The 28,000-nt window shown below is 43.4% G+C and overlaps 1 protein-coding gene and 1 long non-coding RNA gene across 3 annotated transcripts in view; one reads left to right on the top strand and one right to left on the bottom strand.

Moving 5' to 3' along the window:
- NMT2 (N-myristoyltransferase 2) overlaps positions 1-19,815 on the bottom strand; it is a 57,743-nt gene extending 37,928 nt beyond the window's left edge. The window contains exon 1 of one of the 2 annotated variants that reach the window (XR_005722558.1): positions 19,575-19,739. Coding sequence is in view for 1 of the 2 variants with exons in the window: in XM_040248980.1 (XP_040104914.1) it covers positions 19,575-19,684 (110 nt within the window). In the remaining variant the exon portion in view is untranslated. Of the gene's footprint in view, positions 1-19,574 lie in introns of both variants that reach the window. The other variant, XM_040248980.1, reaches the window with a different exon arrangement.
- LOC120869581 lies at positions 26-23,158 on the top strand. The gene is made up of 4 exons (XR_005722559.1): positions 26-37; positions 9,744-9,749; positions 17,122-17,126; positions 23,080-23,158. It is a non-coding gene; the product is annotated as an uncharacterized LOC120869581 (long non-coding RNA).
- The last annotated feature ends 4,842 nt before the right edge of the window (positions 23,159-28,000 follow it).

Here is a 28,000-nt window from a genome sequence, read left to right as displayed (position 1 = left end):
TGGATGGATTTAAAGATTATCATACTAAGTGAAATAAGTCAGAAAGATAAAGAAAAATACCTAAGATACCACTTATATTTAGAACCTAAAATATGACACTAATGAACCTATCTACAAAACAGAAACGGACTCATGAACATAGAGAACAGACTGGCGGTTGCCAAAGGCGAGGGGGTTGAAGGAGAGGAGGAACAGGAAGCTGGGATTAACAGATGTAAGCTTTTATATACAGAATGGGTAAACAAACTATATGCAATATCCTATAACAAACCATCATGGAAAAGAATACATAAAAATATATGTATGTGTAACTGAACCACTTAACACAACAATCAACTATACTTCAATTAAAAAAAAAAAAGCAAAGAGTTAAGCCAAGAATCACCTCTTTCAAGAATCCTTTTCGTTCCTTTCTAACCTGAAGTAGGTGCGCCTAACTCAATGCTCCTCCTGCCCTCTGTAGTGGAAGTGTTAGTCGCTCAGCTGGGTTCAACTTTGCGACCCCGTGGACTGGAGCCCGCCAGGCTGCTCTGTCCGTGGGACTCTCCAGGCAGGAATACTGGAGTGGGTTGCCATGCCCTTCTCCAGGGCATCTTCCTGACTCAGGGACTGAACCTAGGTCTCTTGTATAGCGGGCAAATTCTTTACCTTCTGAGCTACTCACACAATATCCTCCCGTCTAGCACACAAAACCTGGTTGTTCTTACCTGCTTTTCCCACTAGAGTGTAGGCTCCCTTAGAACAGAAAGTCTCTCATCTCTCTCTTTAAAAATACATGTGAAATAATAGAGACAATATAAGACCGCAGTCCCTGGCACAGAGCTCCTAGACTGCTGGAATTTCCCAGGTGGTGGTAGCAGTGTCTTCTGTTCTCATGAGGTGCCTCTGGGTGGGCTCCTGGATGGTCATAAAGATCAGAAGCTTGAGATTTTCTTCCCCCATCTGCAGTTCTCCAGAGATGTGAGGGGGCAGGAAAGAGAGTTAATTCTTAGTCATAAGCCTTCAGGAGCAGCAACCTTCCCGGCTGGTGAACCTGGGGAGAGGCTGGGAGCGTGGACCCTGGAGAGGGTTTGGGAGCTCCATGTCTCAGCCCTCAGCCCTTGCCCCCCACACCCCTTCCACCTGGGTGTTCATCTGCATGTATCCTTTATCACATCCTTTTAAAATCAACTGGTAAGCAGTAAAAAGTGTTTTCTTTTCCTTTTTTTGGCCAAGCTGTGTGGTATGCGGAATCTTACTTCCCCAACCAGGGACTGAACCCAGGCCCTCAGCATTGAAAGCATGGAGTGCTAACCACTGGACCACCAAGAAATTCCCTAAAAAGTGTTTTCTTAAGGACTGTGAATTCAAATTAACCACTATAAGGAGGGGTTCTTGGGAAGAACTTCAAGTTTGTAGCTGGTTGGTCAGAGGCACAGGGGACAGCCTGGACTCAGGACTGTGTCCCCAGGAGGGAGGGTGCAGTCTGGTGGGACCGGGCCCTCCACCTGTGGGATCTAACGCTGTTTCCAGGTGGACTATGTCAGAGTCAACGCAGGATCCCTGCTGGCACTGCAGACGTGCTTGGTGTCAGAAGAGCTGGGGGAGACAGTGGTCAGAGTCAGGAGAACACAGGAGGAGAACTGGGTTTTTCCTACTCAGATAAACGCTACTGGTACTCACCAGTACTTCTGACCCCCGTCCTGTGGATGTTCCAGGGGATGACCCATACACTCCCCCACCTGAAGTGAGAAAGGTGGGCTCAAGCAGGCTGTTTGCTGAGCCAATGGAAGACGAGGAGATGGAACAGGTGGAGCTCCCAGGGGGGGAGCATGTGAGGTGCTGTGCCTTCTCTTTGCTGACTTCCCCTCCCAGCCAGCCTGGCAGCCGCGGCGAGATGCTGCACTGAAAGGCGATGGGCCTCCGACAGCCGAGGCTAGAGGTCCCCTGAGGATAGAGACCCCCACCCGCCGCATATAGTGCCAGGGAGAACAAGTTGTGCTGATTTAACCCAACAGAGCTGTGGGCTTGGTCTTTACCACTAAGAGGACCCCAGGTGGCAGTCTCATCACCCCATATCTAGGTCACAGAGGAACTCTTCTTTCTGGTGGTTATTTATGTATTAAAACCACAAACTTCTTGAGTTATAGTGACTAATTCACTTCTCTCCAGAGTCAAAGCATGAAAGGCATATTCAACAGTGAGAAAAAGTGTTTAAAAGACAAGCACATGAGGGATTTCCTCAGTGGTCCAGTGGCTAAGACTCTGTGCTTCCACTGCAAGGGGCTTAGGTTCGATCCCTGGTCAGGAAACTAAGATCCCACATGCCACATGGTTCTGTCAAAAAATAAAATATATAAAAGACACTAACAATTATTATTTTTTTTTTTAGAAAAGGGTAAGTGGATGAGCTATAGATGTGTGTTTCCCTGTTCTCCCTAATCCTGGAATAGAAAGAAGTGCTCGTTTTCTGCAATACATGAAGACCCCGCCAAATGACACCCTGTTGGTCTAAAAATAGTAATGCGTTCCCATCCCCAAAATGAGCAGTTTGTTTTCATCGGTAGAATCAAATCTGCACCGTTGTGATGTTTATGTTTAAAATCATCTAGTAGGGAAAAAAAAAATCATCTAGTAGTTAAGGACTTCCAGAAATATCCGACTAGCGATCGGGTTTAAATGCACATCGCAGCCAGACGCCGGAGCTAGAAACGTGCCGTGGGTAGCAGGTTCTGTGCATTCTCTGATTCGGGCTTTCCTGCCTCAGGGCTCCCATGGCCGGTGCCTTGTTCAGTGGTAAACTGGCTGCACAGTGGTTGTGTGATTTATGTGTGCATTTGTGTCAGGATGTGAAGGGCACAGCTGTTCCTATTTGTGCCCCTGAGGTCGCCAATGCTTTACTGCCCAATACTAGTAGATTTTTATAACAAGTACTTCTTTACTGGATGCGTGAATAATTCCGGTTTTGGGGACAGTTCCAATCACACACTGCCAGGAGGAAGAAGATCTCTGAAAGTTACAGTTCTCCCTATCTGCCTGGTGAAGCCGATCGCAGCCCATTACCCTGTATTCACCGAGCTGTCTACTATGTGCGCCGCGCTGCACTGCATGCAGGGGAAGGGTGGCAGGGGTCTAGCGTTAAAGAGACTAGAATTTGGGAATCAGAGCTGAAAAGTTTACCTTCCCTAGGACAACTGGAACCAAAAAAGATAATGACAAGTGTTGCCGAGGACGTGGAAAAACTGGAACCCTCATACACTGCTGGTGGGAATGTAAAATGGCATAGGCACTCTGGGAAACAGTCTGGCAGTTCCTCAAAATGCTACAGATTTACCACATCTCTCAGCAATTCGACTCCTAGGTAGATGACTAAGAGAAATGAAAATATCTGTGCCCACAGACACTTGTACACAAATATCCATAGCAGCATTTTTCATAATACCCCAAAAGTAGAAGAAACCACCCAAATACCCATCACCTGGTAAATAAAGAAAATGTGGTATATCCATACAATGGAATATTATTCAGCAATTAAAAAATGAAGTATTAATTCATGCAACAATATGGATAAACTGTGAAAACACTATACCAAATCAAAGAGTCACAAAGGGCCACACACTGTATAATCCCATTTATATGAAATGGCCAGAAAAGGCAATTCTAAAGAGAAAGAAAATGGATCAGTGGTTGTGAGTGGCTGGGAGGACAGGGGGTGTCAGGGGGTGACAGCTAAGGGATTCACGGTTTCAGTCTGGTTTGATGAAAACATTCTAAAACTGATTTTGGTCACAGCTATACAACTCTGTGAATACAATGAAAGCCATGGGACTGTACACTTTAAATGAGTGAATCACAGGTACATGGATAGTATCTCAACAAAGCTGCTGAAAATGTGGCAGATGAAATTTCTTCCATGGGGATGGAGATACTGAGAACCCCTCAGGATAAGAGGAAAATCCCTGCCTGAGAAGATTCTTCTGGGAAAGCCGATGGAGAAAAGGGTTCAGAGTCGCTGCCTGAAGTTGATTACTGAATCCCATACCTTTAGCCACAGAAATCATGCAGCCCTTTTACAAAGATCTCTTGGATTTTTAAGAAGAGAAGTTCCATTTTCCACCTCCCCCACAATTCATATGAAAAATCCATAAGGAAAAACCTCCCCGTTTTGCTACCCCAGGAAGGCCAGATAGTTGCATTTCTGCCTAAAGAGAATCTTTGGCACGTTTCAAACCCCAAGGGTAAACCAATGGACTATTTCTCAGCCATGGAAATGTCAAACATTTAATAAGCACATCCTGCAAATCTCTTTGATGTAGTCAGAGATTCTGCAGACTAGGACTTAATAGAATGAGCAAAGGAACACATTTTATAGGAAACTGTAAACGTTTTACAGTTGCTCCAGGAGAAACAAGTGACAGAGAGAGAGAGAGACTGTCAGCTGCTCACAAAGACCCATTCCCGCTTGGTCTGGGAGCTCACAGCCAGACTATGCTTCCCTGTTGCTGGCAGGTCAGGTACAGTCATGCGACTGGGTACCAGTCACTGGCATGAGAATAGACATGAGCCCCACTTTCTGCTGGCCTAGAGAGGAGCCTGGGGGTGCTCCTTGATGCTCTCCCTCCCCTGGGCTGGTTGGAGGCAGGTGTCAGATGAGACAGTAGAGGATGGCAAAGTCATGTGATGGAAGGGGGCCAAACCCTGATTGACAAGATGAAGGGAAGTCCCCTTATCATCCATCTGGATACCTGTCCAGGGCTGTCCCATCAATAAGGAAAAAATTTTATCATGTTGAACAGTTACACTGTAGGGTTTAGTCATTATAGCAGTTTCAGTTCAGTCACTCAGTCGTGTCTGACTCTTTGTGACCCCATGAACCACAGCACGCCAGGCCTCCCTGTCCATCACCAACTGCTGGAGTCTACCCAAACCCATGTCCATTGAGTCAGTGATGCCATCCAACCATCTCAACTTCTGTCGTCCCCTTCTCCTCCTGCCCTCAATCTTTCCCAGCATCAGGGTCTTTTCCAACGAGTCAGCTCTTCACATCAAGTGGCCAAAGTATTGGAGCTTCAGCTTCAACATCAGTCCTTCCAATGAACACCCAGGACTGATCTCCTTTAGAATGGACTGGTTAGATCTCCTTGCAGTCCAAAGGACTCTCAAGAGTCTTCTCCAACACCACAGTTCAGAAGCATCAATTCTTCGGCACTCAGCTTTCTTTATAGCCCAACTCACACATCCATACATGACTACTGGAAAAACCATAGCCTTGACTAGATGGACCTTTGTTGGCAAAGTAACATCTCTGCTTTTTAATATGCTGTCTAGGTTAGTCATAACTTTCTTTCCAAGGAGTAAGCGTCTTTTAATTTCGTGGCTGCAATCACCATCTGCAGTGATTTTGGAGCCCAGAAAAATAAAGTCAGCCACTGTTTCCCCATCTATTTCCCATGAAGTGATGGGACCAGATGCCATGATCTTAGTTTTCTGAATAGCCTGTCATAACTAACAGGTCAATTTTAAGAGCTTGATATATGGTACAGAATGCCAAAGATAAACAATTCTTAAATTTTAAAAAATTTTCTTGGCTGTGCCACATGGAACTTGAGCCCCCTGCATTGGAAGGTGGAGTCTTAACACTGAACCACCAGGGAAGTCCCAAGAAACAATTTTAGATTTCAGAGGATTCCACCAGAGAGATCACTTACCCCCTCCCCATAATGACCATTAATAGCTTGATATTATAATTATTTTACAAAAAGTCCCCCTTTGATTTTCAATTTCCTGCATAGAAAATGGTAAGATTATAAGTGATTTTAATCATTTCTGTATTTTCATGCATTTTCTAAACTGTCTATAACAACCACAATGCCTTGACAACTAAAACATTATTAAGATACAACAAAGCTCAAGAATAAATAGATCAAAGAAGTGGAGTAGGCAGGCCAGTAATACTCATTACATACAAGAACTTGATATATGATGATTACATCATAAATCAGTAGTGAAATGATTTGTGTTGGCTTTGCCAACATCTATCCATACCTAGAATAGCATCTGGCATATGATAGATGCTCAAGTAAATATCTGTAGAATGAATAAGCAAAAGAATGACAATAGGGACTTTCCTGGTGGTCCAGTGGTTAAGGTTCCGCACCTCCAAGGTTCAATCCCTGGTGGGAGAACTAAGATCTAAGATCCCACGAGTCATCTGGCCTGACCAGAACACCTCCAAATAAAAATTTTTTTAAAAATCCAATTAAAAAGAATGACAGTAAATTCATATCAGTGAAAGAAATAATTTCTTAAATAAGGACCCAAAAGTACACACTATAAGATAAAAGTTGACTACATCTAAGTTAAATATTTTGTGGCAAAATGATTATAAACAAAATTTTAAAACTACAGAGGAGGTGAGGAAGGATGTGAGGTATTTATAAAACACATGATAAAGTAGTAATAGAAAGCTCTTTTCCTGTTTACATTCTATCTCCAGCATAGTATAGACAGGCAACAAACTCTCCTGGTTAGGACTGCAGGCCTTAGCTAGAGTCGGACCACCTGATTTTGAAACCTGCCTCCACTACTTCCCAGCTGTGTGACTTGGAATATATTACTTAACCTCTCTGTCCTTCGGTTTCCTTGCCTGCAAAAGACGACGTTTTCAAAAGATGGTGTTCCCAAAATTGTGAGGATAAAATGAGTTAATATGTTAGTAGTTGACACAGAGAAATCACTCAGTCCATGATAGCTATTATTATGATTATCCTGCTTTATTTTTCTTCACATAACTTCTTGAGAGCTAAGAATATTTATTTGTCTTCTTCTGACTAGAACCTAAAATCTATAAGACAACCTCTTCCATTGTATTCTTAGCACCTTAACAGTGTCTGAGGTATAAAATAAATATTTGCTGGATGAATGAGCAATCAATGTAAAAATCATTAGGAAGATAAAAGACCAAGAGAAGAATGGGCTGAGGATATGAATAAATCATTTGCAAAAGAGGAAATCCTAATAGTCAATAAATTTATGAAAAGATGCTCAACCTCACCAGCAATAAGGAAGCTGAAAATGAAACCACCTCAGATTCTACTTTTTCTCCTTGATTTGCCAAACATTTTCAAGTCTAATAATACCGGAAAAATGTGAGGAAAGGGAACACATATATAATGCTGGTACAAGCATTTTGGCAATAAGCTGGCACCCCCACCATAACTATCATCAACATCATCATCACGATTATCCTCATCACCGCCACCATCATCATCACCACCACCAGCAACATCACCACCACCATTATCATCATTACCACCACCATCACCATAACCACTATCATCAGCATCATCCTCACCACCACCACCATCACCACCACCCCAGCAACATCACCATCAACCCTATCACCACGATCAACATTATCATCATTACCACCATCACCATATCCACCACCATCATCACCACCAGCAACATCACCATAACCACCATCATTATCACCACCAGCAATATCACCATCATCACCACCACCACCATCACCATAACCACAATCAACATCATCATCACCATTATCATTACCACCAATGTCACCATAAGCACTACCATCATCGCCACCAGCAACATCACCATAACCACCATCACTACAATCAACATCACAATCACCACCATCCTACTACCGTTCTCATCACCATTATGGTTGTCGGCATAACAGTTAACACTTTAGTGCACTCACGGGGCAAGCACCTTACATATCTACCATGTAAACTATCACAACTATGTGAGGTTAAGTCCTCTGACTATAGTTGCTCCCAATTTACAGAAGAGGAAACCACAATATGTACAAGTTAAGTACCTTGCTGAACATCACAGCTAAATAGCAGCAGAGCCAAGGACTCAAATCCGTCACTCAGGCTCCAGGATCCAGTTAATTACTATGCTATATCACCTCCTATTTATGCACTGCTGAGTTTCTGTTTAGATATTTATTGGCAATCTCATGGTCTTCTTTGGGAAATGACTTCTTCTTTTGTGAACATTAAAAAAAAATTAAACGGGTAGTCTTTTATTGAATACTAACTTTCATGCATTGGAGAGGGAAATGGCAACCCACTTCAGTGTTCTTGCCTGGAGAATCCCAGGGACGGGGGAGCCTGGTGGGCTGCCGTCTATGGGGTCGCACAGAGTCGGACACGACTGAAGCGACTCAGCAGCAGCAGCAGCAGCAACAGATCTGTATGTTTGTGTATAGGTGTGTTTGTGTATTCTCTTTGGGATCTCAAGTCACTTTACTGAGAGGGAAATGCACTACCCAGGAAAATTTTATATGAGTTGATTTTGGCACAGTTTAAGAAAAATGTAGGGGTAACCCAAGGAGCATCACAGTGCCCAGTTGATGGAAGAAAACTCACAGCCCCAGCTGCAGGGGAGTTGGGCTGAGGTCAACTCAAACTCTCCAGAGTACTGGCCATAGGCTGTTCCCATACTCCATCAGGGCACCCATCTGATACAGGCTGATCATGTGGCTGCCCCACTCGAGAACTGGTTTTATTGACAGTTCAGGTTCTCTTAATAGAAGCGCCATGAGTGAGTCTGGTTTTTTGTTTGTTTGTTTTTGCCCACACCATTCATTATTCGGGATATTCTCCAATCAGAAATCGAACCCATGCCCCTGCATTGGGAGCAGAGCCTTAATCACGGGACTGACAAGGAAGTTCTGAGTGAGGCTGTTTTCTCAGCGGCCAATCTGTGCGATTCCAGTCACGACTTCTTCATCTGCTTCCTCCCCAAGTGTGATGCACAGTCCAGAGCAAGAAGCCAACCTTGCCGCTCTCAGCACCTGGCTTCCTCACAGCATGACCTTCAACAGGATTTCAGCCACCTCATCAATTAGGGAGCTTCATCCTAGCTCAGCAACTTCCTGCCCCGAGGTTCCTTAGAACCACATCATCTCTGGTCAAAGCAGAAAGTCACAGAGAAGACCTTGAAGAGCTCCAAGATCAAAGCTACCCTAGCATTTTGTGACCAGTGAGGAGCAGAAACTGACAATGACCTCTATCATCATAAAGGTCAGCCAAGGAGACAGGCAGCGGTAGCTACTGAAGCTGGAGCATGGGGCAGAGGCCGCAGCAGGACCAGCCAACAACCCCAGTGTTTCCATGGCAGCAGTGGAGGGTGGCTGTCTCCGGCAGTGGCTCACCAATAAGCCCTGGGCAATCCTGGCCCGGCCAGAGTGGGACCCTGGACGATTCCCTTTGCTAGTTTCTAGTCTACAGTTAGTTAACCAATTCCCTCTTTTAGATATTGGGTTGTTCCCAAGTGTCTAGTTCTTTCAGCTTTCAACATAATCTAAATGTGGGAAAACAGGTTCTATCTCAGTAGCCTTCTTTTTTCATGATTATTTCATTATTATCCAACACGTTTGAGGCTTGCTTCCCATAAAAATCCAATTCTTTCATGTTGAGGTTTGACAGAAAACAACAAAATTCTGTAAAGCAATTGTCCTTCAATAAAAAAATAAATCATTAAACAGACAAGCAAACAAAAATCCAATTCTAATAAGGCTGTGAAAACATGCTCAGTCGTGTCCGACTCTTTGCGACCCCATGGAATGTAGCCTGCCAGGCTCTTCTGTCCATGGGGATTTCACAGGCAAGAATACTGGCGTGGGTTGCCATTTCCTTCTCCAGGGGAACTTCCCTACCCAGGGATTGAACTTGAGTCTGCTGCTAACTCATCATAAAATTTCATCAATACGCACTGGCCACAAACAGTCCAGTGTGAAGTTTAGTCTGTGAAGTAAGACTTGTCTTTGCAGATTATCCAAGATCAGAATGAAGGAAGAAATATTTTAAATGCTCCTAAAAACTGTATATCTTTAAGATCATTACACATAACTAAAAACTAAATATAAACTGTTCAGTTATTTCACAAACAAATTTCTTAAAAGCGTATTTGCTTGCATTGCACTTAACACTGTTCCAAGATGAAATGGTGAACAAAACAAGTAGAAAAATCAAGTTTTTCAAAAAGGATCGAGGGTGTTGGTAGAGCATAGTCTTCAAGATGACTTCCCTGGTGGCTCAGAACTACCCTATTTCCTGCAGCCTTTCTCATTCATGCTCACAAATGTTTTTATGACAGAAGATCAGCCCATACACAGTTACACAGTAGCTCCCACTTCTATGACTCTTCTCATTTCCGGATCTTTCAGAGTAAAGGAAGATGATTAACAAGTCACAAAAAATTTTTTTTCTGGCTGTGATTCATTTCAATATTTCATTACCACTGTTAAATTTAATAAGATTAATGTGCCAACAAAGTTCACAATTTGATGTGCTTTTCAAATGATATTCCTATTTCTGAATTCTCTTGCTAGATCCAATTTTCATTTTTAATAATACTTCCTCTTTTGAATAATTCCAATGATGCTCATGGACCTAACCAATTCTCTCATTATAGGAATGTTCTGTGTTTTGATGAAATCCTTATGGTTACAGTGTGTAACAAAAACATTAGGCTCTCCCTGCCCCGCCACACTCCCAGAAAAATCTGATGCAGAAGCGAGGGACAAGATGTGCCTAGCGGGGAAGGAAAATCATCATCTCAGGCAGTTAAATATGTGAGGAGGGGCAAGGAGGCTCCAACAGCAGGAAGGTAATAGCCAGATCTCATCTAGGCTACAGGGATTCCAAGGACTGATGCCTCCGAAGGGGTAGGTAGAAACACTGGAACAGAGTTTCTGTTCTTGCTTGACCTCGAGTAGAAGAGCTGAGTGATGAGTCTGTGATATGAGACCAAGTGCAAAGGCCAGAAACGAGATGCAGAGAAAACATGATTTCAGGGGGCAGTCAAGGTTCAGAGGCCGAGTGGAGGTTGTGCAGGTGGCCTTCTTCCCCGGGAATCACAAAAATGAACTTTGAGTTCTCAAACATAAAGGACAGGACCTCCCAGATCCAAAAGGGAGCCAGAGGTCATGGTCCAACTTTGGGATGGTAGAGGAAAGAGACAAGGACATTTTTTTAAAAAAAGCAAAAGCAGATGCAGACTAGTACACAGAGGATGGATAAAAAAGCAACATCCTACCATATAGCACAGGGAACTATATTCAATGCCCTGTATGACAAACCAGAATGGAAAAGCATATGAAAAAAATACACATGTAGAACTGTCATAGAGCAGGAATGAACACAACATTGTAAACCAACTATACTTCAATAAATGTTTTAAAAACAAAATTAAAAAATAAAAATGTAAAAAAGCACAGAAACACCAGAGCTCAGAAAGCGTGTCTGAAAGAGAAGGAATAGCTGGCAATGCCTAGGATGACAGCTTAAAGGTGGGGACAAGTCAGGAGTCAGGCAGGACAGGCCTCTCTCTTTTGCCACTGTTTATATGGCCCCCGACCTTTGGGCTGTGAAAACCAGAAGGTTAATCCAAGGAGCTCTGGGGGCCTCACAGTACCCGAGGCACAAGGTCTCTGGTTCTTAAACCTGAGGGATGGGACAGGGCTCAGGACAAAGTGCATACTTGTTAAATCCTACGAATTTGAGAGCCAAATTCTTCAATTTCCCAGTCAAGACACTTATACCCAGAGAGATTCATTGACCTCTATTTCGACATCTGACTAAAGGGGAGTTTTTTGATTCCTGGTTTAATACTCATTTCCACACACCATACCGCCTGCCTAAAACTTGTTATTGGGAACAGCTTTTAAATTATTCATGAAGAAATATTTTGAAGAAGTGCTATACATCCAAGGATACTTGTTTCAGCGTTGTTTCATTAGCACAAATGACTGAAAACAGCCTCATGATCTAAGAACAGGGGACAGATTAAATGAGTAATGGGACATCCATGCAATGATGGTACAAGTCTTTCAAAAAATTAGGTTCAGGGTTTCTCTGGTGGGCTCAGTGGTGAAGAATCCACCTGCCAAAGCAGGAGACATAGGTTTGATCCCTGATCCTGGAAGATCCCACATGCCTTGCAGCAGTTAAGCCCGTGTGCCACAACTATTGAGCCTGTGCTCTAGAGCCCAAAAGCCGCAGCTACTGAGCCCATTCACCCTAGAGCCTGTGCCCTACAGAAAGAGAAGCAAGCCACTGAAATGAGAAGCCAGTGCATCGCAACTAGAGAGTAGCCCCCGTTCACCCAAAACTAGAGAAAAGCCAATTCTGCCACAAAGATCTAGCCCAGCCAAAAATAAAAATAACTAACTAAATAAATAAAATATTTTTGGAAAAATGAGGTTGAGGGAATTCCCTCGCAGTTAAGTGGTTGGTTAGGAGTCGATGATTTCACTGTCAAAGGCCCAGGTTTAATCCTCTGTTGGGGAGCTAAGATCAGTGCAGCCAAATAAAAAATGAGATTGGTCTATGGGTTTTTATATATAATAGCCTTCCCTGATAGTTGGTAAAGAATCCATCTGCCTGCAATGCAGGAGACCCCGCCTTGATTCCTGGATCGGGAAGATCCCCTGGAGAAGGGAAAGGCTACCCACTCCAGTATTCTGACATGCAGAATTCCAAGGACTGTACAGTCCATGAGGTCGCAAAGAGTCAGACACAACTGAGCAGCTTTCACTTTCACAAAAATATGTATATGGATTTCCAAGATACACTGTTAAGTGACAATTCAAGGTGCAGGAATGAAGGGGCATGCTGCCACTGGTGGTGAATGCCTGTTCCACATAAGCACGCCTGTGCACACATGCACACACCCTGCAGCCTTGTACACGTGTAGGATGCCACCAGGAGGACATGTCAAGAACTGGCGTCAGGAGATGTTCACGGGGAGGGAAACTCAAGGCTGGCAGAATGAGAATTCCTCCTCACAGGATACCCTTCTTGTGCTTTTTGAAGTTTGTACCATACGCTCATACTACTAATTATAAAAGACAAAGATCCCTGCAAAGTCAAGGGTGACATACAGAAGTCCTATTCGTTATAGTGCAGGTCGAGCTGTGCGGGGCAAGTCCCGAAATAACAGCAGCACAGGACTTACGTCTCTCTCCCAGGAGAGCTGTAGCTTCCCTCAATGGGAAAGTTCCCTCAATGGGGAAGTTGTAGTTCCCTCAATGGGGAAGGTCTGCTCTCCTGCCTACGCTGCACCATGTGGCCCTGTGGCAAGTCACTTACCTGTGAGCCAGAGCTTCCTTCCGGTAAAACAAGGGTCTACCTGAGAAGATGGGTGGGGGTGTGACGGGTGCAGAGGCACTGGGTGAAGGATGCACTGGGTAAGGGCCACAGGGCCTTCGCCAGGCGTTGTCGCCCTCAGTTACAATGACTGGGGAAAGTGTCATGAAAGAAAGGGTGATGGAGCTGGACTTTGAACTTGGAGAAGAGGCGGAAGTGGGCGGATTCAGAGACCCCTCTCAGAGGCGCGCTGCAGGAGGCGGCGACCTACTGGAGGTGGGGTGGAAAGGATGCCACTGAATCCCTTAGGTGAGCAATGATGACTGACACTGAATTTGAACTTGTTTTCTGCCTTAGGGTATAGTCAAACCTGATTCACTGCAAAGACCCTGATGCTGGGAAAGACTGAAGGCAGAAGAAGGGGACAACAGAGGACGAGACGGTTGGATGGCATCACCGATTCAATGGACGTGAGTTTGAGCAAGCTCCAGGAGACGGTGAAGGTCAGGGAAACCTGAGGTGATGCAGTCCATGGGGTCGCAGAGTCTGACACGACTAAGCAACTGAACAACAAATAGTCAAACTCTACCCTCTAGAGTCACAAAACCTTTATCTAATGCTATTTAGTGGTTCTTGGTGGGGGAGGTGGGAGGAAAGAGAATTAATATATTCCACTCAGGGTCAAAGGTCTAGGGAGTGGAGAAGGAAATGACAACCCACTCTAGTATTCTTGCCTGAGAATTCCATGGACAGAGGAGACTGGAGGGCTACAGCCCATGGGGTCACAAAGAGTCAGACACAACATAGTGACTAAACAACAATACTTAAGAATTCCAACTATCAAACTGTCAAACAAATTTTAATCAACCATGTTAAAAGAAACATTGGATTATCTGCATAACCCCTCCAAAGAAAATATTACAAAATCATCTCACATGAAAAAGCAATCAGAAACTAATCAGCCAAAATGTAAATAAAATTGTATTATAAAGATGTATCAGACAGTTATAATTCAAAATATGATGTTTCTCTGGATATAATTATACTTGTAGTATTTCTCAGATTTTTAAATTTATAATCTGTTTTCTCTTTTCATTCCAATTAAATACCATCTTTGGTTCTCATTATGTGAAAAAAAAAAAAAGTCTAGGGAGAAATGCTACAGGAACCAAAGCATTCAGAGCTAGTGATGGGGGAGACAAGGGCCACAAGGATGTGCTGGAGGACCATGAGAACCTCAGCAGCCACAAGACCCCCAGGAATATGTATGAGCTTGAGCCATTTTGTTAGATAGTAAAGAAAAGAGTGATCCTGGAAGGTAAAATGATACGGAAACCCTTGGTTTTTAGAAAAATGAGGACAAAAATCCCAGCAGCTTCTAGACTGAAAACAAGGCAAAACAAAGAAAATGAATATGGTTGCCTATAAAAGAAAGAGAAGCAGACAGGCAGAGAAACATCTGTTCCACTAAATGCTGAAAGATATAAAAAGATAATAAAATAATGTTTACGGAGCTTGAAGGAAAACGATCATCACAGAATTATGCTTGCATCCAGACTCTGGCTCATGCCAAAAAAGCATCTTCAGACATATAGGAGGTTAGAAAATATATCATCCACACACTCTAATAAAAAAATTAAATGAGAAAATACTCAAATAAGAAAGGAGAGGGTGCAGTTTATAAGAAATAGTGGTTAGCAATAAAAACAGTAAAGCTGTCAAGATGGTTTAAGACATTTTTTAAACTATGGATGTGAATATAACACAATAGTTAAGAAAAAAGCTTTACTATAATACAAGGGCAAAAAGAAAAGAAGCCAGATGGAATTAAAATCCCAGATTATTTCAACAAAACCTAGGATATGTAAAGGAAGGAGAAATCCAAATATCCTATATAGTTCGTCTTGTTTGGTGGTAGAATATTTTAAACATTGGTTAAGTTTTTACACTGATAGAGAAATACAGGAAAAAAGCATCCTTGTTAGAAATTTAATAGTAATTACCAGAAGAAGGAAAATAGGATATAGAGCTCCTCAATCATTAGAGGAGAAAAAAATAAAGGATGTATGGAAACTTGACATATTCTGTAAAACACAAGAAAAGAATGAGGAAGTATTCTGAATACCAAGAAGGCTTACAAAATTCAAAGGCAGATATGATCTGAGCTGTTTAACACAATAGCCAGGACCGACATGTGGCTATTAAATTCTAATAGTTTCAAATTAAAATGGAATAAAATTTAAAATTCAGTGCCTCAGTCACACTGTCCCATTTCAAGTGGCCAGTGATCTCTGTATCAGACATTTTCATCATAGCAGAACAGTCTAGCAGACAACACTCACAGCCAGTGCAAAATACAAGGTAATAATATGAGTCTATATAAAGTATGATCCTATTTATGTTAAACATACATTTACATACACATATAAATATACAAAGGGGTACCCAGGTGGCTCAGTGGTAGAGAATCCACCTGCCAACACAGGAGACACAGGGTACTCGGATTCAACCCCTGGGTCAGGAAGATCCCCTGGAGGAGGGCATGGCAACCCACTCCAGTATTCTTGCTTGGAGAGAATCCCATAGACATAGGAGCCTAGTGGGTTACAGTACACAGGGTCCCAAAGAGTCAGACATGACTGTGCACACATGCACAGAAATATAGAAACACTGACTGAGTCCGTGAAAAATAAAAAATAACAAAAGCATCTATATAATGTATGATCTTACTTATGTAAATATATGTGTGTGTGTATATATACATATAAATATATATAAGAAGAAATTACATGGTTAATAGTGGTATCTCTAAGAAGTAAGATGACTAAGGGGCTTTCTTTCTCCATATATCTTACTGTTTATATTTTCATTAAGCATACTACTCTTACAATAAGTAAAAGTCATTAATATATTTTCAATGGGAGTAACCGTAGACCAACCAACCAATCTCTTTCTTGAACTTGGTTACAAACCCTGGGTTAACCCAGTAACTGACTTCAACTTGTATATATCTACTATGTACACTTGGGTTAATAAATAATTTGAAGATAGCACAGCATGTGTCCAATATACTTAGAGACTTTCTTGAGTTTGGCCAAGCCCTGCAAGAAGTTTGTTCTGAGCCCCAGAGTGATAGCATCCTTTCAGATGGAAATCTTTGATCATTTTAAATGTTATTTTCCAAATCAGGAGGTTGCTTGAGCAAAAGCTGTTAGCTCACCTTTCCATTTAGATTTACAGTATTAATGTATGTGTGTGTTGAGTCTCTTTGATTGTGTCCAACTCTTTGCTACTCCACGGACTGCAGCCCACCAGGTTCCTCTGTACATGGGATTTTCCAGGCAAGAATACTAGAGTGGCTTGCCATGCCCTCTTTCAGGGGATCTTCCCGACTCTGGATCAAACCTGCGTCTCTCCTGTCTCCTGCATTGGCAAGCCGGTTCTTTACCACTAGCGCCGAGGATAACAGATCACATTTCAGAAAGAGCAGTTTTGAATTATCCCTTAAGTTTTCCATGATAAGAAAAATATATTGAGAATTCTAGTAATTTTCTGCATCTTCCCACAGACCCTACAGTTGACTAAAGAGAAGATCAACAACAAAGTCAGAACTAATGACACGGTACACAGAGTAGCTTCCAATATTCCCCCCTTAAATTGGAGGTAAGAAAAGAGAGGTTAGGGTCTCTGTTAAAAGAATTTCAAAATTTTAAACTTTCCCAAATGCCAGATCTTTAATTTCTGCAAGAAAAATAATATATTTAAAATGTCTGAGAATAACCCTCAAATACAAAAACTATTTCAGATCTACCCTAGGGGATAGTTCAGTCACTTATCTGCCAACAAAGACATTGTCATATATGCTTATTTTATCCCCTATGTAAATATTCTTGGTAACTATTCACCACAGTGAATAATGAGGGGAAAGTTCTCTGAGTGAAAAGGGGATAAGACACATCAATTTGTCCAGGAAATATGCACTTTCAAAGTCAGTGTTTGTAAAGCAAGGAGAGAGATTTGGTTCTGCTGCCAACTTACATGCTAATTTAAAAGAATCCACCTGCGATGCAGGAGTCACCGGTTCGATCCCTGGTTTGGGGACATCCCCTGAAAGAAGAAATGGCACCCCACTCCAGTGTTCTTGCCTGGAAAATCCCATGGACAGAGGAGCCTGGTGGGCTACAGTCCATTAAGGTGCACAGAGCTGGACAAGACTGAGCACACGTTTCTCCTGAGGCTCTAGTTTTAATATGTGTAAGACGATAAGTAAATACATTATACTCAACAGTAGAGTAAATTAATTCTTTCAGGCCACAAGTATACTGTTTAGTGAATGACTGCTCTGTGTACTGACCCATACCTAGTGGCCTCACAGTGATCATTCACCTTTAAAACATCCATTCCTTCAAAGCCTCATTATTTGTCACCTGATTTCAACTGGTGGAGAATGAAGAGACCAGGTGTAGAAAAGAAGTGTCTTTCAAATTTTAACATTTATAAACTTGAGCTACTTAAGAAAAAAAAAAAAATCTAGGTTTCCACTGAGCTATACCATCAGTACCCTAGCCAAATAAAACACAATTACTCCCCCATATTTGGCACATGCCATCTGAATTCAAATCCAAAAAAGTGGTCCAACTAGCACAGCCACTTGGATTTTTACTAATCTCCTTACATTTTAATAGACTACAATAAACCCATTACAACAATTTCTTCCTTCTAAAAGCTTAAATCATGTTATCTGTTCTTGGGTAAAATATTTCAGTCCATTGAGCAGCTTTAATTTTGACTAACTGTGCTAACATATAATTAATGTGCCAAAGCACTAAATTGAAAACCATGGAAGAAGCCATGGATGTGCTTCTCGGTGTGAACATGGGAACTGCAAGGTTCCTGGGGGCAGCTTCCCCATCACCCGCTACACAGGTGAGTAATTTTCTGTACCATGTGACATTCTTGACTATATAAGCAAAAAAGTACATAATCAAACCTTCAAAAGGATGAAGAACAACAAACAGACAATACAGGGGAGAAGACAGACTGTCAAGGATCTTGCTAGAAAGACAGGTGCTAAAGTTTAGGGCGTAACTCAGCACATTTGCATCTGTGCCCATTTCTGGCACTAGTACCATTGTTTCAATAACATATCTATATTTAGCTATCTGTCATAGACAAATTTCTATCACTGCATAAACAGAACTGGAGCTCAGATGTCTGCAGAATTTCCTTTCCTCTCTTAAAAAAAAAAAATTCAGACTAGAATTCTAACATTCTGTACTTGCAGCTGCCACTGAAAAATATTCATGCCAATAAAAGATACATTCAGTCAGCTTTTCTCTTTCTTGATCTCTTTTAATATTTTATAACACTTAAAACTCAAAGTTCCTGTCTTAAATAAATCTCCAAGCAGACGTTAAATAGAATGTAAATACTCCACACTTTAAATCATCAATCATTTAAAGAATCCTCTCCATGAACTGAATAAATAAGCCATCTGTGACTAAGGCCTCCCTATCATGTTTTTAAGCTGACCCACTTCTTCCCCAGTCACCATGGTTTGCAAAATCTCACTTCTAAAGGGATGAGTGCTAGGCGCCAGAGCATAGTTCGAATCCAACTGGGTAAAAGGGTAATTAATGTAAACACAAGCTGGGATTTAAAATGACCCCCCTATCTATAAAAACAGAACTTCAATACCCCCCTTCACCGGAAGCAATCTTTTCCCCCCAAAGGAGAATGAATTAAGTCTGCAGCGGGGGAGAATGGGAGCCAGTTAAAGGAAGAAGAAACCTGATCAGGTGTTAAAAAGCGTGTCTTTGGACATCAAACAGCAAACAGGATCTGGTCGGGTCGGCGGGAGCGACCCCCCAAGACTGAGTTGAAATTTGGGTCGGGACCGCTCCAGAGATGCGGACTCGCTCGGCGGTGGCGGACCTGCGCGACCCCAGGAACCCGGCCGGGACCCCCGGCGCCCCCTGCACGGGTCCGCGCGGGGCAAGGCAGCCAGGGCAGCACAACTTTCCGCAGCTCCCCCGCCAGAGCCGCGGAAACCAGTGTTAAGGGCAAATCTCAAACTGCTCCCCGCCATCGGAGGCTAGTTCTCCCGGTGGTGGTGGCGGCTGGGGGAGGGGTGGGAGGGTCTGGGAGGACTTCGGAGGAGGATGACAAGGAGAGGAGAGAGGAGAACCACTTCCCACCGGCCGGGCCGCCACAAAGGGAAGGGCGTCGCGTTCCCCTCGGTGCCACCAAGTCACACGCCGGCTGGGACTCGGACGCGCGAGGCCAGCGGGTGACAGCGGCGTGGCTGGTCACGGCGCCCCTTCGCCCACCCGCCGCCTCGCCCCCTCCGCCCAGCTCCCCTCGCGAGCCGCACCCCCGGACCTCCAGCCGCCCCGGAGCCGCGCGAAAGCCACGCGGGGGCCCGGCCGCCCCGGAGCCGACGTCCGCGCGGAGCCCGGGCGCGCCTACCCTTTGGTGTGCTCCGTCTCTTCCTCATTGTCCCCGTCGATCCCGCACGTGTCCTGGTCGTCCAGCTCCAGGCTCTGTTGGCTGGCCGCGGACTCGCTGTCCTCCGCCATCTCGGCGGCGCGGGCTGGGAGGCGGCGCTGGAGGGCGCGAGCGCGGGGGGCGGGCGCGGCGAAGGCGGTAGCGGGAGAAGCTCCCTCTAGCGCAGCTCGCCGTCTCCTCCGGGCGCGCCCGCCCACTCTGCCCCGCCTCACCTTCGTTCCGCCCCGCCTCGCCCCGTTCGGTCCCGCCTCGCCCCGCCCCGCCCCGCCGCGCCGCGCCCAGCCCCGCCCAATCCCGCCTCGCCCCGCCCCACCCAGCCTCGCTCCGCCCAGCTCCTCTGTGCCTGGTTTGGGGGCGGTGCGCGCCCCCGCCGTCCGGAGTTGGGGGCGCGCGGGACAGCGACACGCACTGTGCGCAGGGGCGTAACCCTGGAACACGCCTCAGTCTTCTGAACGCCGCAACCCGCTGACCCCAAATCCTGAGTCTTCGTTTTTGGAGAATAGACAGCGCGATTTTACATCTGTTCATATTAAGAAGAGCTTTCAACTCTGCAGGAAATTCATATTCAGGGGTAGGCCGTGCTCAGACCACTGATTTCCAGAACCCAAACCCCATCCCTTTGTAAACGGATTTCATTTCATACGTCTTTGTAAAGATTTCATTTTGTAAAGATTTGTAAAGAAATCTTTGTAATCTTTGTAAAGATTTGAAATCTTTGTAAAGATTTCCTTTCATATGTCTCTGTCCAGTGTACTATAAAGTCAAAGTCTAAACAGAGTGCTTCCAGCCTTCCCACCTGTCCATTCCAACTGGACTCGTGGCCCTAAAGCTCGACAGAGAACAGTGTAGAGCTGCCCCTTTTTTTGCTGGACCGTTTATCCCACAACAGCCATCTTGGGGGAAATGGGGCTTGAAGAGTGTCAGGAGCGCCATTCTGGCATCTTCAAGTGAAGGTTATGACCTAAACCTCCAACCAGAAATGGGTGGCCTTCTAGGCTGAAATGGTTCTGTGTCTCTCCCGGTGAAGGCAGGAGGGTAAGGAGGCACTCCATGGATTGCCAAAGAAAAGGCACATCAAGTCCAAAGTCTTGTTTGCTGTTTCGCTCTGTACACCCCCCGGTCCTTCCGTTTGTTCTCTGTTCATGGACAGAGTTCAGGGTCCCACTAGGTTATGGGAAGCCGACCCATGGTTTTACAAAGGCAGTGGAAAGATAGTTATCAGAAATGCCCAGTGAGGGAAAAGAGACTTTAAAAAGCTACCTGTAATTTTTGGTGTGGGTCCTTTTTTTTTTTTTTGCAAAAGGTATTGAGAACATTTTGTGGCTTCTATTTTTTCCCCACAAGCAAGACCATGCCCTTAAAATTATAGAAGTACCTAAAAACAAAAATTGTAGAGTGATTTCAAAGTTCACCAGACTTTTATGACTGCCTGAGGTTGAGCCTGCAAAGGTTCTGAAAGAAGTGGAAAGTGGGGCCAAACCACGAAGGAAATACAGGCTTTCTTTCACAATTGCAATGATTCCTGAAACCAAAAGTCACATGTGAGCTCTGGCTTCAAACTTTAGGCAAATATAGATCAGTGAATTTCCTTTGGTTCCTCCCTCTGGACATGAAGGTTGGATAATGGTAACCTGGTTGGGTAACTAGCAGAATCCTGACCAAGAGCAAATCAGATCAGTTGCTATAAGCTACTGGAAGGGTTCTCTAGAAAAGAGAAATGCAAATCAAAACTACCTCACACCAGTCAGAAAGAAAACCTCTACAAACAATAAATGCTGGAGAGGGTATGGAGAAAAGGGAACCCTCTTGCACTGTTGATGGGAATGCAAATTGATGCAGCCATATGGACAAAAGTATGGAGGTTCCTTAAAAACCTAAAAATAGAACTACCATATGACCCAGCAATCCCACTACGGGGCATTTATCCTGAGAAAACCATGATGGAAAGAAACACATTTACCCCAATATTCATTGCAGCCCTATTTACAATAGACAGGACATGGAAGCAACCTAAATGTCCATTAACAGATGAATGGATAAAGATGTCGTGCATATACACAATAGAATATTACTCAGCCATAAAAAGGAACAAGACTGGGTCATTTGTGGAGATGTGGATGGACCTAGAGTCTGTCAAACAGAGTGAAGTAAGTCATGCAAAAATATTGTATATTGATGCATATATGTGGAATCTAGAAAAATGGCACAGATGAACCTACTTGCAGGGCAGGAAAAGAGACATAGGTGTAGAAAATGGACATGTGGACAGGGATGGAGAGGGGAGGTTGAAATGGCAGATTAGGATTGATGTATATATACCATGTGTAAAATAGTGGGAACGTACGATGTAGCATAGGGAGCTCAGCTCGGTGCTCTGTGATGACCTAGAAGGATGGTGGGGGGGTGGGGGGTGGGAGGAGGTCCAAGAAGGAGGGGATATACGTATACATATAGCTGATTCACTTTGTTGTACAATAGAAACTAACACAACATTGTGAAACAGTTATACTCCAATTAAAAAAAGACCAAAGGAAACTCAGCAGACACATATTTATCTGAATTCTCAAGAAATGTCACCTAAGAACCTCTCAAAAAAGAGTAAGAAAACAAATAATTCTGGAGAAATAAAATGAGAGTATCAAAAACCAGTTGAACACTGCAAAGCAATGATAAATAGGGAATATGTTCCCCAGAATGGAAAGAAGTTGGCATAGGTGATCATCAACATCAGTGGTGGATGGAGGTATTACATAATACGAATGTGTGTCATCATTAATCATTTGAAGCAGGACAGAGTTTGCAGATGACCCTGGCGTTCTTAAATGCTATTGTTATACATAGAAACAATAGGATTTAACAGTATGCCTGGCACACTGCTGTCCATGGAGTCTCAAAGAGTCGGACACGACCGAGTGACTGAACAACAACAATGCATAGAAACTCACTATATTTCTAAAAATTATGGCTTCTTTTCCCTATTTTAATCCCAGCGTTTGGGGGACTGGAACCAGATGGTATCCTTAGAACCTCAGATCCAAGATTTTTGGGGGAGGAAGAGACTACTGCACAGTGGTTACTAGTGTGTTAAAAGAGGCTCTTGGAAATTTCCTATCCTACTTGACTCATCTCTTATTATAGATGTAAGATCATAGTTGTATAATTAGTCTTGTTTTATTTAAACTGCTGTAACTTTTTGCTTTAAAAAACTGTGCTCTAATACATGCAACATAAAATTTACCATCTTAACTGTTTCTAAGTGTACAATTCAGTAGCATTAAGTACATTGACATTGTTGTGCAAGCCCATCTCCAGAACTTTCACATCTTGCAAAACTGCAACTATAACCATTAAACAACTCCCCATTCACCCCTCTGCCCAGCCCCTGACACCCACCTATGAATCTGACTACTTTCTATCCCTATGAATTTGACCAGTCTAGATTCCTTGTATAAATGGAATTATGCAGTCTTTTTGTGACCAGCTTATTTCCCTTAGCAGAATGTCCTCAAGGTTCTTCTGTGTTGTACCACGGATCAGAATTTTCTTCCTTTCTAAGGCTGAATGATATTCCACTGTATGAATAATATTGCACTGTATTGCAAATCATAAGATCCTGAACTTTGAGGTTGATGCTATAATTTGGATGAGATGTTGGGGAGTTTTGTTGGGGGTTGATCCCTGGTCAGGGAACTGAGATCTCACATGCTGTGGAGTAACTAAGCTCTTTGTGCCACAACTACTGAGCCCATGTGCCACAAACTAGAGAGTCTGTGCACCACAGTGAAAGATCCTGAGTGCTACCACTAAGACCCGAAGAAGCCAAGTAAAATAAACAAACAAATATTTTTTAAAAAGAAGAAAGATGTGACTAACTGGCCGGAAGGCAAATTGATAAATTCACTGCAAAGGTATGAATTCAAATCTCCATCCTTGTCATTGCAGCTCCTTCCATCAAGAGATGGAACCAATGTTCCCACTGTTTGATTTTAGGATGACCAACAAAATGCAGCAGAAGTGATGGTGTGGCAGTTTTGGCACATAGAATATACCCTTCTGCTTCCTCTATCTCATTCCAGCAAAAAAAAAAAAAAAATTCTGATGATACAGAGTGTGTATCTAGAATGCATGCATGCTAAGTCACTTCAGTCGTGTCTGACTTTGCAACCCCATGGACTGTGGCCTGCCAGGTTCCTCTGTCTTTGGGATTTCCCAGCAAGAACACTGGAGTGGGTTGCCATGCCCTCCTCCAAGGGATCTTCCTGACCCAGGGATTGAACCAGCGTCTCTTACGTCTCCTGCATTGGCAGGTGTGTTCTTTACCACTAGTACCACCTGGGAAGCCCCATGTGTCTGGCATACATCATCTTTATTAATAAGAGAACTAATAAATTTTGGCCAAAGGGAATGTTAAAGGGATCTAGGCTTGAGAGGGTTTGCATGACCTGCTCTGCCCAGTGGAACGCTTTCCCTCCTGGGCTCTCCCCTTCTCGGTCAGTCCACCAACTGACCACGGACACATATGCAAGCCCCACTGAGATCAGCATAACTGCCTAGCTGACCCATAGATGTGTGAGAAAGAATCCATGGCTATTGTTTAAAGCCATTAAGTTGTGGAGTGTGGTTTTTTTCTGCATCAATAACTAAGTGATAAGCTACAGGAAAGCAAAGACTGAAAGAAAATCTTAAAGGTGGACACATTCTTTATCATCAGCCGTGATAACTGTCTATATATCAAGTCTGTCGGAAAAAGACTCCTGCCAGGTTGATGATCTGCACATTCCACTCTGTGCTCACAAAAACAATGTCTGTCACTTTGGCATTGTGTTAACTCTTCCTAATAGCTGGTCTGCTTTACACTCAGGTTGACGTGACCTTATTTTTTTTAAAGTGACCCCATTTCTGGGCTTCCCTGGTGGCTCAGTACTAAAATCCACCTGACAGTGTGGGAGACATGGGTTTGATCCCTGGTCTGGGAAGATCCCACATGCTGAGGAGTGACTAAGTTCAGGCACCACACCTACTGAAGCCTGAGCGCCCTAGAGCCCGTGCTCTGCAACAAGAGAAGCCACCACAATGAGAATTCCACGTACCACAAGGAGTATTCCCGCTCTGCAACTAGAGAAAGCCTGCACAGCAGCAAAGACCCAGCACAGCCCTAAATAAATAAATTAATTAAATTATATATATTTTAAAAAGTGACTCCATTTCTAATTGTGAAGGAAGCTATGACTGCGCCTTACCTTTTGCAATTGTGCATTTGAGCAGCACTTCTTGGGATCAGTGTGAGTGTGGTTTTCACCTCCTGCTGCTTATGATTCTGCTGAAAGGCTTTCCTACTTGTTCAAACCAGCTGGGTGATGTCACCCTGAGAACTGCAGACCAGCTACATATGAAACTTCACTGTGGGTGAGTCTCGCTTGTTCCCTGTGGAACAAGGTAGGGCCTGAGTGGGTGCCGAGGAACCTGCCAGAGATGTTGCAGCATGTCAGTGGGCGTTGATCACCGAGAGGAGATTATATTTGTACCAATTAAGTCGAACAGGTTACACTGTCTTTCTCTAATCCCTCTTCCCTACCACATGGGCTCTAGAGGAGCCAGAAGATGGGCATGTGGGGAGATCCTCTGAGCCACTGGCAAACACCAGAATCAAAAGGTGGGGGTGGACTTGGCCCTGGACCAAAGATTAAAGATTCATACTGCATGTGACTGGAGTGAGTTTTTAATACCTGAAGTCACTGAAAACCCTGGAGTCTGCCCAAGATATCACTAAGGGTGGGAAAGGGAGATTTGAAAGCATGGGTGAAAGCAGTGACTAAAGAAAAAGCATACCCATTTGATTTTATAAAAATAAAAACAGAGCCAAATCCTCCGCCTATGTATCATTTTATTTATTTGTAAATAGTGTCTCCTAGCAAAAACAGTTCCATCCTTTGAAGAAGAAACTATAGTTAGATTCAAATCCCTCTTTGTGTTTATAGCCAGGGAAGAGGCTCATCTGAAAGATTTGCATACAGTAAAACCTCATTGTTAAAGTTTGTTGACGGTTATAGCCTGGTTGAATTTGTAAAAATTCTGAATTGGAGAATGCTTTTACAGAAATTTGTACAAAGTGATTAAAGTCATCCTTTTTCCTTAAATACAACCATTCACCCACAGAGATTTCTTAGGTTATCCTTCTCATGCACTCAGGAGGGACACTTTAGCTGTTTACTCAGCATTGAAATGAGTTGGTACCAATTGTTTTTCTGAATTTATTTGGCAGCACCAAGTCTCAGATGTGACGCATGGGACCTGGCAGCATGTGAACTCTTAGTTGCAGTATGTGGGATCTAGTTCCCTGAGCGGGGATGGAACCCAGCCTACCCCCCGCACTGGGAGCTCAGATCTTAGCTGCTGGACCACCAGGGGAGTCTCCAACTATTAATATGTTCTTTCATCCTCATTGACCTCAACTTGCCCCTTTAACACCAGAGTCTTGCCTATTGGTGGTACATTGTGTGACCATAAACAGAGGAAACTGATTTGATCATTGAGAGAAGTCAATGCTTGATGTTACAGCCTAACTCATAGCCTAACTTATACAAAAAGAACAGAAACAGACTCGCAGATATCGAGGGCAAACTAGTGGTTACCAGTGGGCAGGAGGAAGGGGGAAAAGGTGAGATGGGGTAGAGGATTAAGACACTCAGACTACTGTGTTTAAAATAAACAAGCTAAAAGGACATATTATACAGCACAGGGAAATATGGCCATTATTTTGTAATAACTTTAAATGGAGTATAATCTATAAAAACATTGGATCCTGAATGTACACCTGAAACTGACATAATATTATAAATCAACCGGACTTCAGTAAAAACACTAATTTGCAAAGATACATGCACCCCAATGTTCATAGTAGCATTAGTTACAGTTGCCAAGATATGGAAGCAAATGAAGAGTCCATCAGCAGATGAATGGATGAAGAAGATGTGGCATATATACACAATGGAGTCTTACTCAGCTATAGAAAGAACTAAAATTTGCCATTTGCAGCAAAACAGATGGATCTGGAGGGCATTACATTAAATGAAACAGTAGAAAGTGGTGCCAGAGAAAGTATTTCAGAGATGTTCAAGCACTACATATATGTATAACATTACCACGAGGCTAGGCCTCCCACAGAGTATGGCAGCACTTACAGTTCCAGTGGAGAAAACTAATGATTTATCACTGTCCATTGGTTTTTCTGCCTTGTTAAAGACCAAATGTTCAAATGGTCCTCTTTAGTTGGACACATATGACTTCACATCATTGCTGGCATGAGTTTCCTGGAGGATGTGGGCTTAGAGATGAATTGTGCATAAAAATAAGAATTTTTGGATCTTAGGTGGACAGAGCAGGAGCCTTTGATGACAACTTGGAGCAGGGAGAAGAAAACCAATGTCTTTTGCATAGTTGGCAGGGAAAGAGCTCGCGAATGGACCTGGTAAGTGGTATAATTAGGATAATTTGATAAAGAGTCTTGAAATCAAATGTGAATAAGTTGAATCCACTCAGAAGCATCCACCAATTATGTTGTCAAAGATGCGGTGGGAAAAATGGATGTCACTGCAGTGTTTGAACCTCTTGCAAGGACCAGAGTCTGGAGGCAAAACTGCCAGTTAGTGTGATTTATCTCAGATAAGAAATGACCCCAGATGGTCCCAGAGACTCTACAGTGGAGGAAGAAAACCAGCCAAACACACACACAAATTCAACAACAACAACAAAAATCCCACATTGCTTTAGCAACAAGCTAGTTGCAGGAAGGAATGGTTGATGAGCCTCCACACCCAAGGGACAAGGACGATGGATACTCAGGTGGTCTAAAGGAAATATGTTAGATGCTTAAGAGTAGTTACAGAGCTTTCTTGTAAATAGAATGAAGTATGATTACATTTGAAGTCAATTCCTACCAGGCCAGCCTTTGAATTGTTTACATTTACTTCTATTTTGCCAACAAAGGCCTGTCTAGTCAAAGCTATGGTTTTTCCAGTAGTCATGTATGGATGTGAGAGTTGGACTATAAAGAAAGCTGAGCACCGAAGAATTGATGCTTTTGAACTGTGGTGTTGGAGAAGACTCTTGAGAGTCCCCTTGGACTGCAAGGAGATCCAACCAGTCCATTCTGAAGGAGATCAGCCCTGGGATTTCTTTGGAAGGAATGATGCTAAAGCTGAAACTCCAGTACTTTGGCCACCTCATGCGAAAAGTTGACTCATTGGAAAAGACTCTGATGCTGGGAGGGATTGGGGGCAGGAGGAAAAGGGGACGACAGAGGATGAGATGGTTGGATGACATCACCAACTCAATGGACATGAGCCTGAGTAAACTCCAGGAGTTGGTGATGGACAAGGAGGCCTGGT

The sequence above is a fragment of the Oryx dammah genome, unplaced genomic scaffold, assembly GCF_014754425.2.
Source record: "Oryx dammah isolate SB20612 unplaced genomic scaffold, SCBI_Odam_1.1 HiC_scaffold_10, whole genome shotgun sequence".
NCBI lineage: Eukaryota > Metazoa > Chordata > Mammalia > Artiodactyla > Bovidae > Oryx > Oryx dammah.
Note: the sequence above shows the minus strand (reverse complement) of the source record. Positions and strands in the feature narration are given on the sequence as shown.